The 19,044-nt window shown below is 46.2% G+C and overlaps 1 protein-coding gene across 5 annotated transcripts in view; it reads left to right on the top strand.

The window, feature by feature from the left end:
• Window positions 1-281: 281 nt before the first annotated feature.
• Window positions 282-19,044, top strand: part of FOXG1 (forkhead box G1) — a 54,701-nt gene continuing 35,938 nt past the window's right edge. For 2 of the 5 annotated variants that reach the window (XR_014011982.1, XR_014011985.1), the window contains exons 1-2: window positions 282-2,533; window positions 8,884-9,126. Coding sequence is in view for 2 of the 5 variants with exons in the window: in XM_081209302.1 (XP_081065428.1) it covers window positions 1,064-2,509 (1,446 nt within the window). In the remaining 3 variants the exon portion in view is untranslated. Of the gene's footprint in view, window positions 2,534-8,194; window positions 8,530-8,883; window positions 9,127-19,044 lie in introns of those variants that run through there. The other 3 variants (XM_081209302.1, XM_081209303.1, XR_014011986.1) reach the window with 2 other exon arrangements.

Below are 19,044 nucleotides of genomic sequence, written 5' to 3'. Positions count from 1 at the left end.
CTGACAGGAAATAAAATAAATAAATATTTTTAAAAAGAAAGCGTGTCAGAATAGATACCTATCACACCCAGTCATACATAGACACCTATAGACACAGACATCTATATATATACATATACATACACAGAAAGACATATACACATACATATATGGAGAGAGTGGTTTTTATGAGGAAACGTGTGTGTGGATTTGGGGGTGGGGTGTTGCCAAGGAGGGGGAGTGGGATTCAGAGGAGGGGAAAGGTAAGCTGCCGCGGTGATGCGCCTGCCCCCTTTGGTATCCCTGCGCTGCCGTCAGGGCTGCGAAAGGGTGAAAGGGAGGCGGCGAAAGAGAGAAAGCGCGAGGGGAAGAGGAGGAGAAAGCGCGCCGCCGATTGGCCGGCCGCAGGGGAGACGTTCCTGTACGCCGCGCGCTCTGATTGGGCGGCCGGTGGGAAAGGTTAAACCAAAAAATTTTTTACAGCCCTAGTGTGTGTCTGTAGCTCTGAAATTAATTGTAGCTAAAGCTGTCTCGGCTGCTCTGATCCACGGCCCCGGCTGCCGGTTTCCCCCCCGCCCTCCCTTGCTCGGGTGGACTAGGGGGGCTCCAGGCACCATGAAGTAGTTTTGGACAGAGGGGACTCGGGGTTCCGTTTTTTTCAAGGGGGGCGACCATCTTTTCCTCCCCTTTGGAAAGCCCCCTTTTTACCCTTTCTTTTTCCTCGAGGGGGGGAAACCTTTCCGCGCCCCCCTTTCCTCCCCCACCCGCCCGTTGCCTTGGCTTTCCTTGCCTGGCTGCTGGGTCCCTCATCTCTTTTTTTCCTTCCTTTTCCCCGACTGCTCCTGCGTCCTTGCTACATGCCTTGCCAAGCACGGGAGCTGGTGGTGCAAGTGCCTGGCTGCTGCTGCTGCTACTGCTGCTCCCGCTGCCTCGCTCCTGCTGCTGCTGCCCATCGCTGCTCCTCATCAGCCTCCAGCCTTCCTGGACGGACCGAGCAGCGCCCCCCATCATCATCACCAGCTCCTGCGGCCACCACCACCTCTTCCTGCCGGCTGTGCAACTTTCCCCCTCCGCCTAGAGTGTGATGTTGGACATGGGCGATAGGAAGGAAGTGAAAATGCTGCCCAAGTCGTCCTTCAGCATCAACAGCCTGGTCCCCGAAGCCGTCCAGAGCGACAACAACCACAGCCACCACCACCACAACAACCACCACCCGCACCACCACCACCATCACCACCACCACCACCACCATCACGGCCAGCAGCAGCAGCAGCAGCAGCCGCCCCAGAGGGCGACCCCGGATGAGGACGACGACGAGGAAGAGAAGAACCAGCTCCTGCTGCAGCCCCCCGGGGTGGGGGTCGGCGTGGCGGCCGCCGCCGCCGCCTCTGGCGCCGCCGCCACCTCTGGCCCCATGGAGGTATCCAAGGGGGACCTCTTGGGCGGCAAAGGGGAGCCCGGCTCTGCAGGCGAGCTGGACGACAGCAAGGAGAAAGGAGCGGCGTCCGAGGAGAAAAAGGGCCCGTCCGAAGGGGCCAAGGACGGCGGCAGCGACGGCGGGGGCAAGGAAGGCGAGAAGAAGAACGGCAAGTACGAGAAGCCGCCGTTCAGCTATAACGCGCTCATCATGATGGCCATCCGGCAGAGCCCCGAGAAGCGCCTGACCCTCAACGGCATCTACGAGTTCATCATGAAGAACTTCCCTTACTATCGGGAGAACAAGCAGGGCTGGCAGAACTCCATCCGCCACAACCTCTCCCTGAATAAGTGCTTCGTCAAGGTGCCCCGGCACTACGACGACCCTGGCAAAGGCAACTACTGGATGTTAGACCCTTCCAGCGACGACGTCTTCATCGGAGGCACCACGGGCAAGCTCCGGCGGCGCTCCACCACCTCGCGGGCCAAGCTGGCCTTCAAGCGGGGCGCCCGCCTCACCTCCACCGGCCTGACCTTCATGGACAGGGCGGGCTCCTTGTACTGGCCCATGTCGCCTTTCCTGTCCCTCCACCACCCGCGGGCCAGCAGCACTTTGAGCTACAACGGGACCACGTCGGCTTACCCCAGCCACCCCATGCCCTACAGCTCCGTCTTGACTCAGAACTCCTTGGGAAACAACCACTCCTTTTCCACGTCCAACGGCCTGAGCGTGGATAGACTCGTCAACGGCGAGATCCCCTACGCCACCCACCACCTCACGGCCGCTGCGCTGGCCGCCTCGGTGCCCTGCGGCTTGTCGGTGCCCTGCTCCGGCACCTATTCCCTCAACCCCTGCTCCGTCAACCTTCTGGCGGCAGGACAGACCAGTTACTTTTTCCCCCACGTCCCGCACCCGTCCATGACTTCGCAGAGCAGCACCTCGATGACGGGGCGGGCCGCCTCGTCGTCCACTTCGCCGCAGGCGCCCTCCACTCTCCCCTGCGAGTCCCTCAGACCGTCCTTGCCCAGTTTTACCACGGGACTGTCGGGTGGACTTTCTGATTATTTCACACATCAAAATCAGGGTTCTTCCTCCAACCCGTTAATACATTAACCTCCAAGGGGAAGTCAAGAGACTGTAAGTGAACATTTTACACACCTTTACCTTGTAAATGCTAATGGAGCGAGAGAGAGAGAGCGAGAGCGAGAGAACGAGCGAGCGAGCGAGAGACTTAAAAAATGAGCAAAACAGAAAGGAGGAAAAAAAATACTCACCCAGGAAAAAAAAAAGTCCAGGTATTTTTTATTAAGTTTCTTCCCCCATACCCTCTAACCCCCATTTTCTGTACGTTTGTTCAAGTCTTTAGGGTCGTTTCTTATTCCAACCAAGCGAGGCGAGTCAGCAAATGTGCAAAAATAATAATAATGATAATAAAATCAGAAGGTTACATTGTAGACGATGCAGTTTCGGGAAGGGTTTAAATAAATAAATAATATTAATAATAAGATAGTAGAAGGTATATCTAAACTAGTGACTGCTTTTTTGGCCGTTTGGACTCCGCTTTGACACCGGTGTGTTGGGGTCGTTGTTTTTTCCCCTCCTCACGCCGACCCACCAGATTTTCCATGTTTGCAGTATTATAAGTTATCATGGATGTGATGGTGGGTGCAGACCATGAGAGTAAAATTAAAATTTAATCATGATGATAATAAATTGATGAACGCCACGATGCAAAGTGTCATTTGCGTGGTGGAAGCAGAACAATTAGGCAGAGAAACTCAATAATTGCATTTTGGCCCTGGATTCTTTTGTTCTCTACTCCCTCCCCTTTTAAAAAAGAGCCAATTTTCTCCCCCTCCCTTTTTTGTTTTCCTTTTGTTTACTTTTAGACCAAAGATTGGGTTTTTAGAAAATGCACTCAGTGTACGAAATGGTTTTTTTAAAAATAAAATAAAATACAGCAAATCAGAACAAGAAGGATATCATTTCAGTTTTGCAGCACTGCCCGTTCAAATGAATCCGAGGGGACAAAAATTCATGAATTGCCTTCAGTTTGTGTTGTGTATATTTTGATGTATGTGGTCACTAACAGGTCACCTTTATTTTTTTTTAAATGTAGTGAAATGTTAATACCTATTGTACTTATAGGTAAACCTTGCAAATATGTAACCTGTGTTGCGCAAATGCCGCATAAATTTGAGTGATTGTTAATGTCGTCTTAAAAAAAAAATCTTGATTGTGATACTGTGGTCATATGCCCGTGTTTGTCACTTACAAAAAAAATGTTTACTATGAACACACAGAAATAAAAAATAGGCTAAATTCATATATACTCGATAGTTTTTTTGTCTTTTTTAAATCAAGAAGTTTTAGCATCCAAAGGACTTTTAAAACAATAGGAAACCGAAGCTGACCCATAATGTTAGGCCCCACCTCTCAATTACTCCATCTGCCACAATACCCGAGAGCAAATCTGGAGTTTAATGTTTAAGAGAACTGAAGAACTTCCCCTTTAGTTCCGCTTTCAGAATCTGACCCAATAAGAATAAAATACTCGTAGGTGTGTGAGAGTGGTGTTTTTTAAAAAATGGAAAATTTGGCACATGTTGCCTTGAAAACATACTTGATTACTGTTCTATGAGGGAGGGTTTTCGATAGTTTGTGTTGTGCTCTTTTGCGTTTGACTTATTCTTGGAAGGGTTAGTGGTGTAGCAATGCTGGGTTATTATTTAACAACAACATTTGCATGGTCAATTGAATGCGTGCAAGCTTTAATTCCACTCCTGGCCGTTTGCATTTCTATTTCAAAGAGTCCAACAAACCGCTCCAAAGCACATTGCCTTGGAAGCCCTTGACTTTTAAGAGCCTCATTCCTCAACGTATTTGCCCGAAAGTAAGTGCAACGGCCAGGCCTACATCCGAGTAAACGTGTTTTGGATGGGGCTGTGAGTTTCAGGAGTGGGGTGGCGGGTAGGAAGATGGCCTTCCCTCCCCCTTTCTTTTCTATGTGCTTGTGAATGTGTGCCTAAGTTACGGGTGCTCTGCGAGTGCGTAGCTCCACAAACAGCTCTCGCTGCTTCATTTTCTTGTGTTTTCAAAAGCGGGGGGCTGCTTGCCATATATATATATCCTGGAAAAAAGTATATTTGTCGCCCCCCCCCTTCCATTTAAAAATGAACTGCACTCGCGTGCGCCCAAGTTTTGATGGAAGGAATCGCTGGAGGAAATGAAGGGTAGGGAAGGAATACAGCAATGATGTCATGGGTTCTGAGGTGATGTGCAGAATTTGCCCTTTGACGAAGTGCACTGCACTGGAATATATATACATATATATATATGATAGAAGGATAGATAGAGATAGAGTTCTACTGAAGCCCAAGTGTCTGTTTGACGTAAGGAGCTTAAGTTTTCTTACTGCCTGGCCGTTCCGTTTGCTTTTCGCTTTGGGCTGAAGGGGTGGCGTGGCAGCGAAGGTTGGGGGGCTTTTTGTGTGTGTGTTTTTTTAAGGCATCCGGTTTGGGGAAGAATTTCGGGAGAAGGAGGGCAGCGATTCTTGCCAATCGCTTCAGAAAACCCGGTGCAGAGGGTTTCTCGGCTAATTGGATCCCGCAGCGAGTCCTTAGAGGACAAGTTGTTCATTTGTTACAATTGTGTAGTCGGCAAGGGGTTCGGCAGTAATGCAATAAGCCGGCTCCCTGCTCACAATGGGGGGATGAAAAATAATCTCTTTGCTGGAGATGCTATCGCCAAACGCTTTAAAGAGGATCTCTCTCTCTCTCTCTCTCTCTCTCTCTCTCTCTCTCTCTCTCTCTCTCTCAAAAAGGAGTTCTCCTCCCCCCAGAAGGAAAAAGGAGAGAGAGAGAGGAATCGGGGAATACTTTAGGCGAAGGATAGGAGAAAATGTTGACATTGCTGGGAAACAAGGGGGAGGTAGGGGGTTGCTGAAGAGTTGATGTTATTCACGAAGGAAAGAGGGATGGAGTGATTAAGGAGTAGAATTAGGGGTGTATGTGAGTGTAGGGGAAACCTGAGGAAACCTAGCCACCCCCAAGTTCTCCTAACTCTGTAAAGAAAGTGACTTGGCTGAGGTGAAAGTCGCAAAGGACGCTCTCTTGACGTGCCTGACTCCAGCCTCGGGTTATGGGGAATCGTTTGCAAAGCCGGAAATCACAGAAATGTTGGGCGACAATTAAAAAAACAAATATCCTGAGGTTAAAAAAAGAGAGAGGGTTTTTTTGGAGGGGGGAGTTGCAGGAACAGGTTATTTTGAAGACTTCCGATAATAATAATAATAATAATAATAATAATAATAATAATAATAATAATAATAATAATAATAATAATCTGTGCCGATTCCAACATGGAGTCTGTATCCTTTGCCAAAGCCGAGCAAACGAGGAGAGGCGTCTGGTGGTGCAGCTGACAAAGGGGCCGATGTATTATTTAACACTTGCCATGGGTTGCATATTGTGGGGAATCCAGCAGCAGGAATTAAACCTGCTATTTGCAGTGGCACTGGGAAAACAAAAACAAAAAAAACAAAAAAGACGGGCGGGGGAGGAATCCAAACTCTGACCCGATCCTGCATTGGAAGTGTGTAGACGTGGGGACAGCAGGGGGCTTGGTGATGGCATATGGTAGGTTCCAGATTTGCAAGCTTAATAGAAGGTATAGGGGTTCCCCACACCCCCTCAAAAAGCCTTAACTAACTAAACTTGATGCATGGTCATTCCTGAAGAAAAAGAGGTTGTGTGTCTCTCTCTTTGTGTGTGTGAAAGTGTGTGTCTGCGTAAGTTCCCCCTCAAAGGTGTAAACAGGCACTTGGCGTTTGCAACTCCGGGTTTCTGTCACGGGCTGGCTGCACCTTGAGGCGCTCAGGTGATTCCTCCTCACTTTTTTTTTTTACTCCAGGTGGAGGTAGGGAGGGTCACGGCAGAAGAGAAGAGGCGTCTCCTCTGATCTGCCAACTCCCGAGATTGCCTTTTGTTTTGATTACGGGGTTGTACACCGCTTCGGGTGCCATCGCGAGACCTGGGGTGTGTGTATGTGTGCGTGCTGTATATAAATCGGAAAGAGAGCAAGGCAGAGAAATAGCTCTCCTGTAGTTATATCATCCAGGCGTTCATTTATTTACTTTTACCTGGAAAGGCGGCGCTTCTTTTTGCTCTGTTTTTTCGGATCAATCGCTACAATGACCATTCAAGTCCTCCTGTACATATGTTAGTGTGTATCCCAAAGCCATCAATACTCTGGCCCTCATTTCATTTACTTCTGTCTCTCAGCAGATGGGCCACACCATTTTGCTTTCTCATGCACTTCTCCTGGTTTGCCAAGGAACTGAATGCTTGATGGTTACCACTTCAAGGTCTGGACATTACTTCCTTAAAGTTTTCACTTGTGAAATCCTGACGGATTGATTACTATCACTCCACCATCATGTCCGAATAATAATAATAATAATAATAATAATAATAATAATAATAATAATAATAATAGATATCCAACAAAGTCATACTTAGAGTAGACCCACTGAAATCAACCGACTTAAGTTACATTGAGTATAGCTAACGTTGGGTATCACCCCGTGATAATATCCTGGCGCTCTAGGCAACTTTTAAATTTAGCGTTTCTATATCCTTCAAGGCATGTTGGTAGAAAATACACTTTTTTCACTCCACGTGTATGTTTGGTTTTTTTTTAATTTTAAAAATACATTTATTCGTCGGTGGTTCTTTGGTTTAAATTTTGGGACTGTTTGAAAGGGAACGAGGGGTGGCAACAAATGCGCCAGCCTATAAAGGAAATATTGGATCGTAAAAGAACTCAGTAACAATACATTCCACGGACATACTTAATTTTTTGGAAGCCGCCCAGAGTGGCTGGGGTAACCCAGTCAGATGGGCGGCATAACAACAACAACAACAACAACAATAATTAATAATAATAATAATATGTCAAACGCCGTTCATACCTAAAATTCTCCCTAGAAAGTTCTTTTAGGGACATTTTTACTTGCGGAGAAGTTGGCACCGAAAACAGAGAGGCTCTCTTCTCACTATCAAAATAATCATAAGAAAACATTAGGCTTGGCCTGTCAGAAAGAGATCTGATTTGGCCCTAGAGAAAGAAGGGTGCCGGAGAGCGGCGTTCTGAGGCCTTGGGACTCAGGCAAGCACGCTTTTCCTGGGACTGATCGCATCGCACCGTCTGCATCAAACCCGGTGGAGCTCAAAGCTGTCCATGAGAGATTGATATAGATTTTCGAGGAACCCTCCCATTTTGTTTTAGTCTGAGAATCTGTGCTCTTGTTCAACCTTTATGGGATTGTAATTGCCGAAATTGACCTTCAGATGCCCCCTTTCCTCCTCCCTCTTTTTTTTTTTGTTAATAGTGAGCTTCGGTAACTTTAATCCACTCCTTTGTCAAACAGAACTCACCTGGCGTTTACACGGGAGCTATCTGAGTAGGGAGGAAGTTTAGGACAGGAAATTCCACGCTATGTCACACCAGCCCTGTCGTTTGTGCCAGGACGGGAATATAACTAGGATCCCCCTTTCTTTCCCTTCATTTTTTCTAAAATGATGAACTTCTCATATTCATATTTGCATGTGAATGAAGGCATCCCCCCCGCTGTATATTTTTGCAGTGGCTCCCGGGGCAGGTTCCCGTGCCTTAAGCTCAGCTCCTCTAGATTGGAGGCTGTGATGTCCTCGTATGGTGAAGGCGACTTGGTGCGGAAGCCATGGAAGATCCAGCGAGATGTTCTCCAGCCAGAGGCCCGTTGGGTTCAGGTGGTGGTGGTTATGGGGGTGGGGAAGAGGGTCTAGTGCAGGAGGCCTCTGCGGTGGGATCCCTGCGTCAAAAAAGTGGCGGAGCTCTTGGGTTAGCCAGAGGTGAAGGTGAAGATCATTAGAGGGTGTTTTTTAAGGGTTGGCTGGCTGTGGCTCTTTTGGCTGGCTTTGGGTGATCGTGCCCAGAGGGCGGAGTTGCTGCGATTTCCTACCTCTCAGCGGAGAACCTGCCCTCTCGACTCTACGGCAGAAGGACGGGACCTTCTGGGAAGGAAAACAGCTGGACGAAGGATCTCAGCGAGCCATCCTGGCAGCAGTAGCAGCAGCAGCAGCAGCAGCAGGGTAGGTGAAGTTCAAGCCAGCCAGCCCCCATTCCGCCTTCTCCCTAAGGGGGGTGAGGGGTTCAGGAGAAGAGAGATGGGAAAGCTTCTGTCTATATCCATTCTTCGGCCTTCACCCGGGAAAAATAAATAAATCAAATATTATGAATTCTCTCTCCCTCTCTACCTCCATTTCGATCTGTAAATTTGGACGGGCCAAGAATTGGATCGTCTTTTCTACACCGCACAATCCCCCACAATAGCAAGCCCCCCTTCTCTATTCGTTCTTCTTCAGTTTTATTTATATTTATTTGTTATTTTAAGAGTCATGACCTGGGTAAAATGTATCCTGCTTTCTTCCATTGAAACACTGTAGACCTTTGACAACTGGCGAGGAGAAGGAAGACTTTGCCTGCTTTTCAAAGGGGGAGACTCGAGCGACAAAGAGCCAAGGTGACGAAAAGCCAAGACGATTGCGCCGCTGAGAGAGCCTTTGTTTGCCTTTTGAAGCGGGTGGGAAGAATTACCTGCGGCGGAAAGGAAGAAGGAGCCCAAGGAATCCGACCTGCTTGGTCGCCGCCGCCGCCGCCGCCTTCTTCCTTCGGCCCTTTTCGAACTGGTGAGTGCACCTTTGCTCTCTCCTAAACTTCACAGAGCGCTGTTTATATTTCTTTTGGGGTTGCTGCTTGTTTTAATTGCCAGTTTCTCTTTCTTTCATTCATTTGTCTAAACACAGATTCACGATTTAGAAATAGAAGGGTTTTTTTTAAAGGAGTTTTTTGCAATTTCTATCTCTCTCCCCCCCACCCACCTTTTTGCTCTAATTTTAATGCGATACCGTGTTCAGGTGTCACATGTGCCTAAATAATTGTGGGTTTCCTAAATATATATTGATAGGACCCAGCCAAACTTAAGAACCCTTTAAGGCCCATTGATCGCTCCAGCATGAATGCTGCCGCCTCCCATTGAAAACAATGAGATATTAAGTTCCTACGTTTGGTTTGAAAGCGCCTGTGGTCTCTCTCTCTCTCTCTCTTTCTCTCTCTCTGTATATATACATCTGTGTGTATCTATTTATGCAGATCATTTTTTAAAAATTATTTTAATGAGGTTTTCTCAAGACAGCTTCCTTGTCTGCACTGCTTTCATTATGCAAAACGCTTTACTATCAGTGCAATCCTATGCAGATTAACTCATAAATAAATTGAACTGCATCAGTCGCTCTCTTTAGGAAGCGTGCTCAGAATTGTCCAGTGGCTCCCTATTTCATATTTAAGATAAAGAAAAAGTGTCGCCAGCAACATTTAAGAAAGGAAAAGCGATTTATGTAAAGGTTGCAAAAAAAAAAAAAAATAAGGAAAGGGATTATTATTCCTGGATATTGTACTGAGATGAGAAATTAACTGGAGTACTACAAGATAAACTTTTGAAACGGCTCTGGTGTCAAATTTCGGCGTGCTCCTCTTTAAGTGCTTCTATGCAGTTTCAGGACTTATTTGTGCTCGAAACTTTTCAGTCTTCCACACGAGCCCAATCCAGCCAAAGTGAAGCATCCCGAAATCGTTTGGCTGTGGGTTCGGGAGACTCGTTCGCGTGCTTTCAATTCTTTCCCAAGCGAAATCACTGAGCTTTAAGCTTAATTTTAGCTGGATCGCGCGGCCCATATTTCTTTGAAGGAGACCCTCATAAGTCGATGGAGTGAACGTCCAGTAAAGGCTGCCACTCCAAGTCTTGTGTATTTAACTCCTAGGGACAGATATGAGACTTCTGTGTCGCTCCTACTGGAAGGAACGAAGGGACGCTTGAGACGCAGTTTTCCTACGCATGCTTATTTGAGAACAGGATGCATTTAGGAATGGGCCTAAGTCTGAAATCTTACGCACACTTTCCGGAGCGTTAGTCCCGCTAGACATGATGGAGATTTCAAGCTTCCATGTTAAAGAATTGCAGTGGGCGAGATATCTGTATTTGCCTACATTTCGTTCAGTGAGGCTGACTCCCACATAAATTGGTACAACATTGCAGCCTTAACTGGGTGTGGATCGTGAAATCCACTTAACTTTTGATCCCCTCCCAGGTTTTATCTTTTTTAAAATAGTGATGTGATGCGTCTATGCTGGACTGTTATGTTCAGTGCTGGCTTTTTTTGGGGGGAAGGGTTTTTCTTTTCTTTTTAAATCTTCTTAATGGTTAAAGTTGACCCGCTGGGAAGGGGGAACAGAAGAACAATGCAGCGTGCGCCACACTGTAAATTATCTTTCCCCCTAATTCCCCTGTTCCTGTAATTTGTAATCTCAAGAAAATAATTAATTGTTAATACACCAATTTGAGTTACCCAAACGCAGGGAAGATAAAAACACCTGCTGAACGCAATCAGAGCCAACGGTAATGAAGTACTGAGAGGTTTATCTCCCCTTGCAGGAAATGGAAAGAGGGTGAAGTTCATTCTCCCTCCCTCCAAAGGCAATTTATATACAATGAAATTAGTAGTCAGGAGAGAGAATGGATCTACCGGTGACAGTTTTTAAGAAACCTGCCTATGGGATAAATGGGTCAATTTAGATTTTGAAGCGACTAAGAAAGAAAGAAAGAAAGGGAGTCTGAAATGCTGTTTTGGTTACTTAATTTTTCTCCATGGATACGGCACTGTTTCACCTTCCGCCTCTGTCGTGCAATGCTTGCTTACAGCTGATTGACAGAAATAGTCCCTAAGTTTAGGGAGATGAACTGGAGGTTGCTCCGGTTTGAGGAACGCGTGGAATGTGGGCATATGGGCAACGTTAAGGTTTATTAAGTGTGTTTATGCAATAGGATTTATGCCTCTGCTGTTCTTTAAACTGCAGGGCGAGGGCGCTCTTGCCAAGCGCAAGAAACCAAGAGCTCAGTGTTCCCTCCTCTGGCACATATGTTCGAATTTCAGGTGCCTAGAAAATTTGACTGCCATATAGATACATAAGCTTCACCTTCTGTGTGTGTGAGTGCATAGCTGGGTGGGTGGCTGGATAGATAGATAGAAAGATAGACACTGATTCGGATCTCTCAGTGCTACTCTTCTAGTGATAAATTTAAAAATTCTTTCCTCCCTTGTCATTACTGCAAAGGGGAATCTAATTCAGGCCATCTGCCCCGGCCCCAGGCTCCATAGCTTATGGTGTGGAAGGAAAGAACATTAAAGCCCATGGAAATCTCTTCCCCCATCCGAATGTACTGAAGCCAAGAGTTTCACCTCTCACCTTCAATTGACAGCCTTGCCTACACGCTATACTTTTAAAGCACATTCGAAGCACCTTTCCCCCTCAAAGAATTCTGGGCACTGTAGTTTCTTGAAGGTTGTCGGGAACTGTAAGTCTGTGAGAGGCGAGCTACAGTTCCCAGGATTCTCCGAGGGCGAGGACGTGCTTCAGATGTGCCTTAAAGGTACAGTGTCGGTGTCGCTGAACTCAGGCGCGACACTTCGTGGCAAACCACCATCGCGCACGTCGACAGCAGCGGACAGAGACTCTTACACTGAGAAGCACCGGCATCTAAGCAAGCCCCGTCCCCTGCTACTGTTGCCGCCGTCGCCGCCGCCGCTTGTTGATGCTGTTTTTGTTTATCCCCAACCACTTCGGCTTCACCGCGGATCACCCTGTAAGACAGTTTGGGCCTCTGTGCCCTCCCACAGCAAAGGCGATCTAAAGCTTTGTGGGAGGTTTGTGTGGCGTTTCCATGACAACAACGTGAGAACAGGTTACACAAACTCAGCCGCCGCCGCCACCACCTTCCGGTGGGGAGCAAAGAGCAACCAACCAGAGGCGGGGAGGGAAAGCAATAATGAGAATTATAAAAAAAAAAAAAGTTACTGTAATTTATCGCACGGTGCAAATCAATTCACATCCCCTAATTTTAGTTTAAGCTGCTTTCCAAAGCACCGATCACCACTAGTAACCTATTTGCAAATATTATGGGAGAAGATTGCCTCCCTATATATATATATATCGAGAGAGAGAGAGCGGTAGTTTTCTGGACGTGTTCAAATAAGGCACATTTCTACCACAGCTCTTAGATGCGTTTCTCGATTGTCTCGAATCTGGATTTTAATTGGCATTCCACCCCAGTTTGGAACAGATTTCCTTGGAAGGAAGTCTCAATAAACGAGCTTCTTTCAGCTGCAAGCCATGGGCACCACCAGGCCAAAGTTTTTTGTTTTTTTTTAAGTCCACTTTATTTCAGAGGGAGTTGGGGTCGCTTCCTTAACTTGCTTAACTTTCTGCGGATCCTTCCGATGACTTGGGCATGAGTCAAACTGACCTTAGTTGGCTTCTATTCAGACGTTTAAAGATGGCGGTGTGTGAGGATTTAAAAGTTTTATGCTCTTTGCTTTATCTTCATATATATTATGTAGGCTACAGAAAGCCACGAGTTAAACGCCAAAAAGCATTTTCTATATTATTCTGTTATGCCAGATCTGAGAACCATCTCAGGTTGAACCATATGATTCTAGCCAACCTAAGCTGACTCCTTGAAACCAAGGGGGATTTTGGTCGGCGCGAAGAAGGAAGCAGGCGGGCCTGTGGGGCGCACACACGTGTGGGAGAAGGGCCCGTCTTCTCCCAACCTGGTGGGAAGCGCTTGAATGTTTCGGATCTGTTCTTGGTAGAAATCTCGATCTCTCTCAGTTTTTTGCGAATTAGGATTTCAGTGTTGTTGTTGTTTTTAAAATAGATTAGTTCAGATACTTTCCAGGTTCTCGAGCTTCCCTTATAATCTCAAGAGGTAGGCAGAGGGAAAGGAGGGTTATACTTCTGACTTTCTTTGAGGAGTCACTTTCCCTTCTCAGGGTTGATCGAGCAGAAATAATTTCAGATTGTTGGATTGATCATATGGGATGGAAGAGTGGCGTGCAGGGTTAGGGGAGAGGAGGAGGGTCACAGTCCGACAGAACCCTTCAGAAATCACGAAGGTTTTCAGACAGGCAGTATAAGAAGCAACGAGGGGGGGAATGTACTTATTTATATGGGCGTTGTTTCTTTTGAAAAATCGCAGCTCTATATAATGAAAGAGTTTTGCATTCCACAAGAGGCTGCGATAATCTTGTTTAAAGTGGATGAGGGTGGGAACCACGATAAAGGCCCCTAAATGTTCTTTTGGGAGAGAGGGAAAATGTATATATATACTAGAAGAGAATTTCTTCTCCTTTTGGCATCCTTAGGCTCAATATATCTAAAAACGTGGGGGCAGCGAGGATTTGTATGAGAATTATAAGGAAGCGAGTTTACTGCAAGGTTGGTGTCCATTTCAAGAAGCTATCACCCGATTCCAATGTTTACATTTTAAAGAGAGAGCGAGAGAGTGACAGACAGAAAGGAAGAAACCGTGTTATTAAGGCTGATGTTTCTTCCAAGATGCATTTTTTTCGCCGTCATGTTTGAAAAAAAATACTCCCAATTTGTTTTACTACTGTAAAAGTTTTGCAATTGGGAGTGGTGGGTGGTGGTAATAAAACTAAACCCACACTCCCACGGCGGGCGTTTTCCCTCTTCTAATAGAAGAAAATTCCATCCAGGTTAAAATGGAAGCATTTAAATTATTTTATTTTTTGCTGATTAAAATCCGTGGCTTTCAAATCCTAATAATTACCTACAGAGTAGTTCGGAGTCTTGGTTGGCAGGAAGAGGGGGGTGGGATCGATTGTGTCCCCATCAATAGAACAAGCGCTGGCTACTTTGCTATCGATTGGTGTGTTTATTTGCGCCCGGTTTTTAAGTATTTATGTACAGATTTTCGGTCTTCTTTTCTTTTTTCTTTTGCCTTGATCTTATCTTAGCGGCTTGGTGCTTAGCAAAGGGCGGAGGGGATGCAGGCTTGGAAGAGTCCTTCTTAACAGCGCACCTGATTGTGGATTATTATATATCTAACAATCAACTCATACATGCTCTCTTCACGTTGCGAGAAATTAAGAAATCGTTTAGATTTCGCGTTTTTGCTCTCCGTTTTCTTTATATTATAATAATATACTTTATGTTGCGAAAAGTTTGAAAACCTTGAGAAATAATGCATATATGTATTATATACACATTCTCTCTCTCTCTCTCTCTCTCTCTCTCTCTCTCTCTCACTCACTCTCTCTCTCTCTCTCTCTCTCTCTCACACACACACACACACACACACACGAGAAAAAGAGTGAGAGCGGGAGATATTACATAGGAGAATCGAGTAAACATACTTAGTAAACACACTTAATATCAGAGGTTGGGTGGAAGGGATTTGAGCCCAGCGCTTCCTGAACAGCAGTGGCGCAATTTTCGTCCTGCAACCCGAATCTTAACTGGGCTCGGAATCTGACTGCGCGTTTGTTCCTTATAAAATCCCTCTCAGCGCTCCCCCCCCCCGAAGGTTTCCAAAAGCTTTGGCCAGCAAGAACCTTTCGGAAATGCATGATTCTCTATACTAGCGGATTCGTTTCATTTCCGCTGGTTTGAGTAAATGGGCGTTAGGATAGCGGCTTTACGGCGATCTGCCTTTCTTAATTGAAACCACAATATTCTATCTCACTGTGACGGGCGATATGTGACCTGTCCCTGTTAAACCACGAAGGTGAAAGGACACATTTGGCCAGAATTATAAACTCCTCCGGAGAATCGTTGGAAGCGCTTTTGTATGAAGTTCGTCCGTTAAAACCCCCGAACCCTTCATTAGCAGGCCGGCCATCCCAATCCTACTCTCATCGATCTAGAAGTGTGATGAGTCTTGCAGGCACCTTAAAATTTATTATGCCACAATAAATTGGTGAGGTTTTGAAGGCTGCCGGCAAAATTCTTTGCAGTTTTGGCTGCAACAGATTAGTGGGGCAACTTTTCTGGTTGTTGAGTTTTCTGTCCATGTGCCACAATTGAGGGGAAATTCTGACGTTTTAAAATCAAGATTGCTTTCTTCATAAATTCTCATTCGTCCATTTTTTTTGGGGGGGGGGGAAGAAGCAGAGTCTAGCCCCCGCTTCAGATAAAATTCCTGTAGAATAGAAATGCCGGTTGACTGGTGCATTTATTTATTTACCCTAGGAACCCCCTCCTCATTTTTCTACTTCAACCTCTCCAACCCAACTGTTGGAAAATAGAGTCATTCCGGGCCGTTTGTTTATGATCCTGCCGAGCTGTCAAAAGCTATCTTTAAAAGGTACTGTTTGTCCCTAGGTCAGTTCTGTTGGAGCCACTGGGGCAGATTTCCAAGAAATCCCAAACAACGGCATTTTGAGGTTAAACCCCACTGACATCCATGTGCCTTACTTCCGAGTAAACCGCGTCAGCATTGGCCTGCGGATTTATTTGGCATCAGAGAGCTAGACACCCGATCCTAAAACATTTACCTGGGAAGTTATTCCCTTGTTTTTGAATGCAACTTTGAGAGTCTAATGAGTTAAGGATCATTTCCCCCTGGTCTCACGTTAAGCCTGTGAACTCTGCACTTCAGTTTCTTGGAAGGAACCTGTGGATCTTACTTCCAGATAAACTGCGTTTAGGACTGAGGTGTCAGAAATATTATTATAGTTATTGTTGTTATTAGAACATCCGTTCTTTTACAAGTTGTAGAAGCTAGATACCAGCGCACCAGACGCAGATTTGAGGACGGTCTATGCTTGGATCCTATGGCGCTAAGTCTTTCCTGTGAATGAACTAGAAAACACTCGACAGGTCGTGAATAATCGTTTTAATGAGTGTGTAAAGCGTGCGACGGGGTGCACGGAGCTGTCGGGTTAAACAAACAACTTGTACCCTGACGAAATCCGATTGTTAAAGTGCAAAGTGGTGTCAGTCCAATTTTCATCCTAGCCCTAAAAACCACAGATCTAACTCGCGGGAGTCCAAATTTTCCCCATTAAAGAAAAATAACAATATTTTCCGAGCGTAAGTGTGATTTTCTTGAACGTTACTGAAGACCAAAAAAGCATCAATTGCAAGCCAAACAGGTATCTTAAGTATTTTTTAATGGGTTTCCTCCTCTTAGGGTGTGGACCCTGAACACATTTTGTTGCAAGAAAGTGCTATTAATTTTATGGACACTAACTCCCCACCAAATGTAAATGTGCTTGAAATCGAGGTGGAAGGTTTATTTTTTAATACCCGAAGCCTTATCTTAAACAGATTTACGTGGAATAAAAACATCATTGAAAGTAAGTTTCACTGAAATAATTAGAGCTTGGATACGTAGCTATGTTGACTTGTTTTTTTAATACGTTCATGCTATATTCTAAAGCACAGACTCAGTGTTCCCCTAAGCACTTGTTTGCAATCCGTTAGCAACTTTCCTGGGAGTAAGGCCCATTGGACTCAACGGGACTTACTTCTGAGTAGACTCTTCCAGTATTCCTCTGTCAGGCTGCTTCATTACATAGGAATCAACTGTAGCTGAACAGGGGGACGCCCTTTTGAATATACAGGAATGGTGTTGACCTGTGTAAGTACAGTAAAGTCATTTTGGAAATAGTTGTCTGTATTTTCAAACAAAACAGTATGGCGTAATCCGCCTCCCATCTTCTTCTTTTTTTTAATGTTAATAAGGGACAGCGTAAAGCTCGAGTTCCTATGGATCTCTGTAGCGCTTGCGTGCTTCGTTTTCGTCCCGATCCAAAGTTGCATCGCGTCCCATTTCTCGTGCGCTGCGCATGGAAGGCGCCAGTCAGAAAGACCATTTTCTTCCCAACGAAGAAAATGTGTGCCCACAACATAACTGAAAGAAAATAGAACTTGAAAGGTGTTTAAGGAGATGGCTTGGGAATCAGGCATTGTCCTTCGATTTCTTCTGATTCCAGAGCTATTTCCTGTTGGCATCGAGCATCTGACGGATGCGACACTTCTTACTCGCTGGGAAGAGGCCTGTAATGCATCACGTGAGGCTTTGTAGTAGGTAAAGAAAATAGATGGAGGCCCTCCCCCTCCCCGCCACGTATCAAAACAGCCGGATGCAAGTCTAGAAATGGGCTGAAACACGATGGGGGAGGGGAGTAACAATGCGTTCCTAGCATGCAGTTCCAAGCAGGTCTTCTCAGAAGTAAGTACCATTGATTTCAATGGCACTTACTTCCAAGAATACAACCTAAGGTCAGTGGCGTAGCGTGGGTTGTCAGCACCCGGGGCAAGGCCAGTAATTTGTGCCCCTAACCCGTGGATTTGCGCCCCCTAACCCGTGGATTTGCGCCCCCTAACCATAACCCCCAGATGTTGCGCCCGGTGCGGCCGGCCCCCCCTGCACCCCCCACGCTACGCCACTGGGTGGGAAAGAAACGGCCTCTGATTCCAAAGTTGCCGTTATTCCATTTCTTCCGCGTACGGGGTGCGAGGTAGTGAGCCCACATCCGCCCCAAGCCTTCTGCAAAACGCCAAGATACCAATGAAATCGGCAGCAGCCGCATCCACAATAAGGTTAAGAATCCGGCTCAGGAGCGCGCACTGAAGTCTCATAGAAACAAATTGGGGCATAACTCCAGCGTGGCAGTTTCTAGAGTGTTGTTAGCAGGGGTGCCAACTTGAATGAAATATTGGGGTGGGGGGGAGGGCAGGTAAGCCCCGCCCAGCATAATCGATCACATGACATAGTGCACACACACCATTTGAATGGCAATGCCCATAGGTTTTTGTTGGGGGGGGGGCAGATTGGTCAGTTAGTTAAATATTTCTATTGTTTTACTTGATGGGGGGGCAGTTGCCCCAGGGCAATGCTCCTCAACTTTGCGGGGGCCCAGCCCCCTCAAATATTTTATTGCAGAGCGGAAGCCCCCACGGCCTCTAGGGGTTGGCTGCTACGGTTGCAGACGTGAGTTGGAATTGGACCTAAGCCCTGAATCTTTCCATGATCTAAGACCAATTGCCATCTTTCGATCTAAACGGTAACAAAATGGGGAAGACTATGCACGCTCCCCCCGAGTTTCCTTGAAAAGAGCGAGTTAAAATTACAAAAAAATAGATAAATCATTTTTAAGTGGATTTTTTCTTTTGGGGGGGCAGAGGGGGGTGTTTACTGGCTATAGAGAAAATAATTTTAAAGACCCATGCGTGGAGGGGGTGGCGGGATGGATGCACCAATGGGACCAATTTAAGAAGTCTCATGAGTTTCAGATTTGAATCTGACGCGCAAGACTATCTGGAACAAGGCCCATATACTTAGACCTGGGTGGGCAATACGTGAGCTGCTTACGGAACGGTGCAGGAGGGAACGAATCCTGCACAACTGGATCCCTCCAATTTTCAATCCACCAAGAACTTCCAGAACTCCCAAGTGTCAGCCTAAGGAGATTATCATGGAAGGAAAGAAGCAACGCTCAAAAGAGCGACTGTTTCTTAGGTAGCCGCCTAAGTCGCAAGCAGCTACCCACTTCCCTGTGAATAAGCCCCATTGACCTCAATGGGACTTACTTCTAAATAAACGTGCTCTGTAAAGCTGAAAGGTATGCACGGAGGGCCGTAGAGGAGAGCAAGCCACTGTTGGATTCAGCGTAGATCCCTAAATCCACACTAGGATGAGCAGTCCTTGGATCCTAGTCTCTCCCTGGATAATGATGATG

The sequence above is a fragment of the Podarcis bocagei genome, assembly GCF_964188305.1.
Source record: "Podarcis bocagei genome assembly, chromosome: 1".
Taxonomy (NCBI): Eukaryota; Metazoa; Chordata; class Lepidosauria; order Squamata; family Lacertidae; genus Podarcis; species Podarcis bocagei.
The sequence above is the reverse complement of the archived record's forward strand: the minus strand, read 5'-3'. Positions and strand labels throughout refer to the sequence as shown.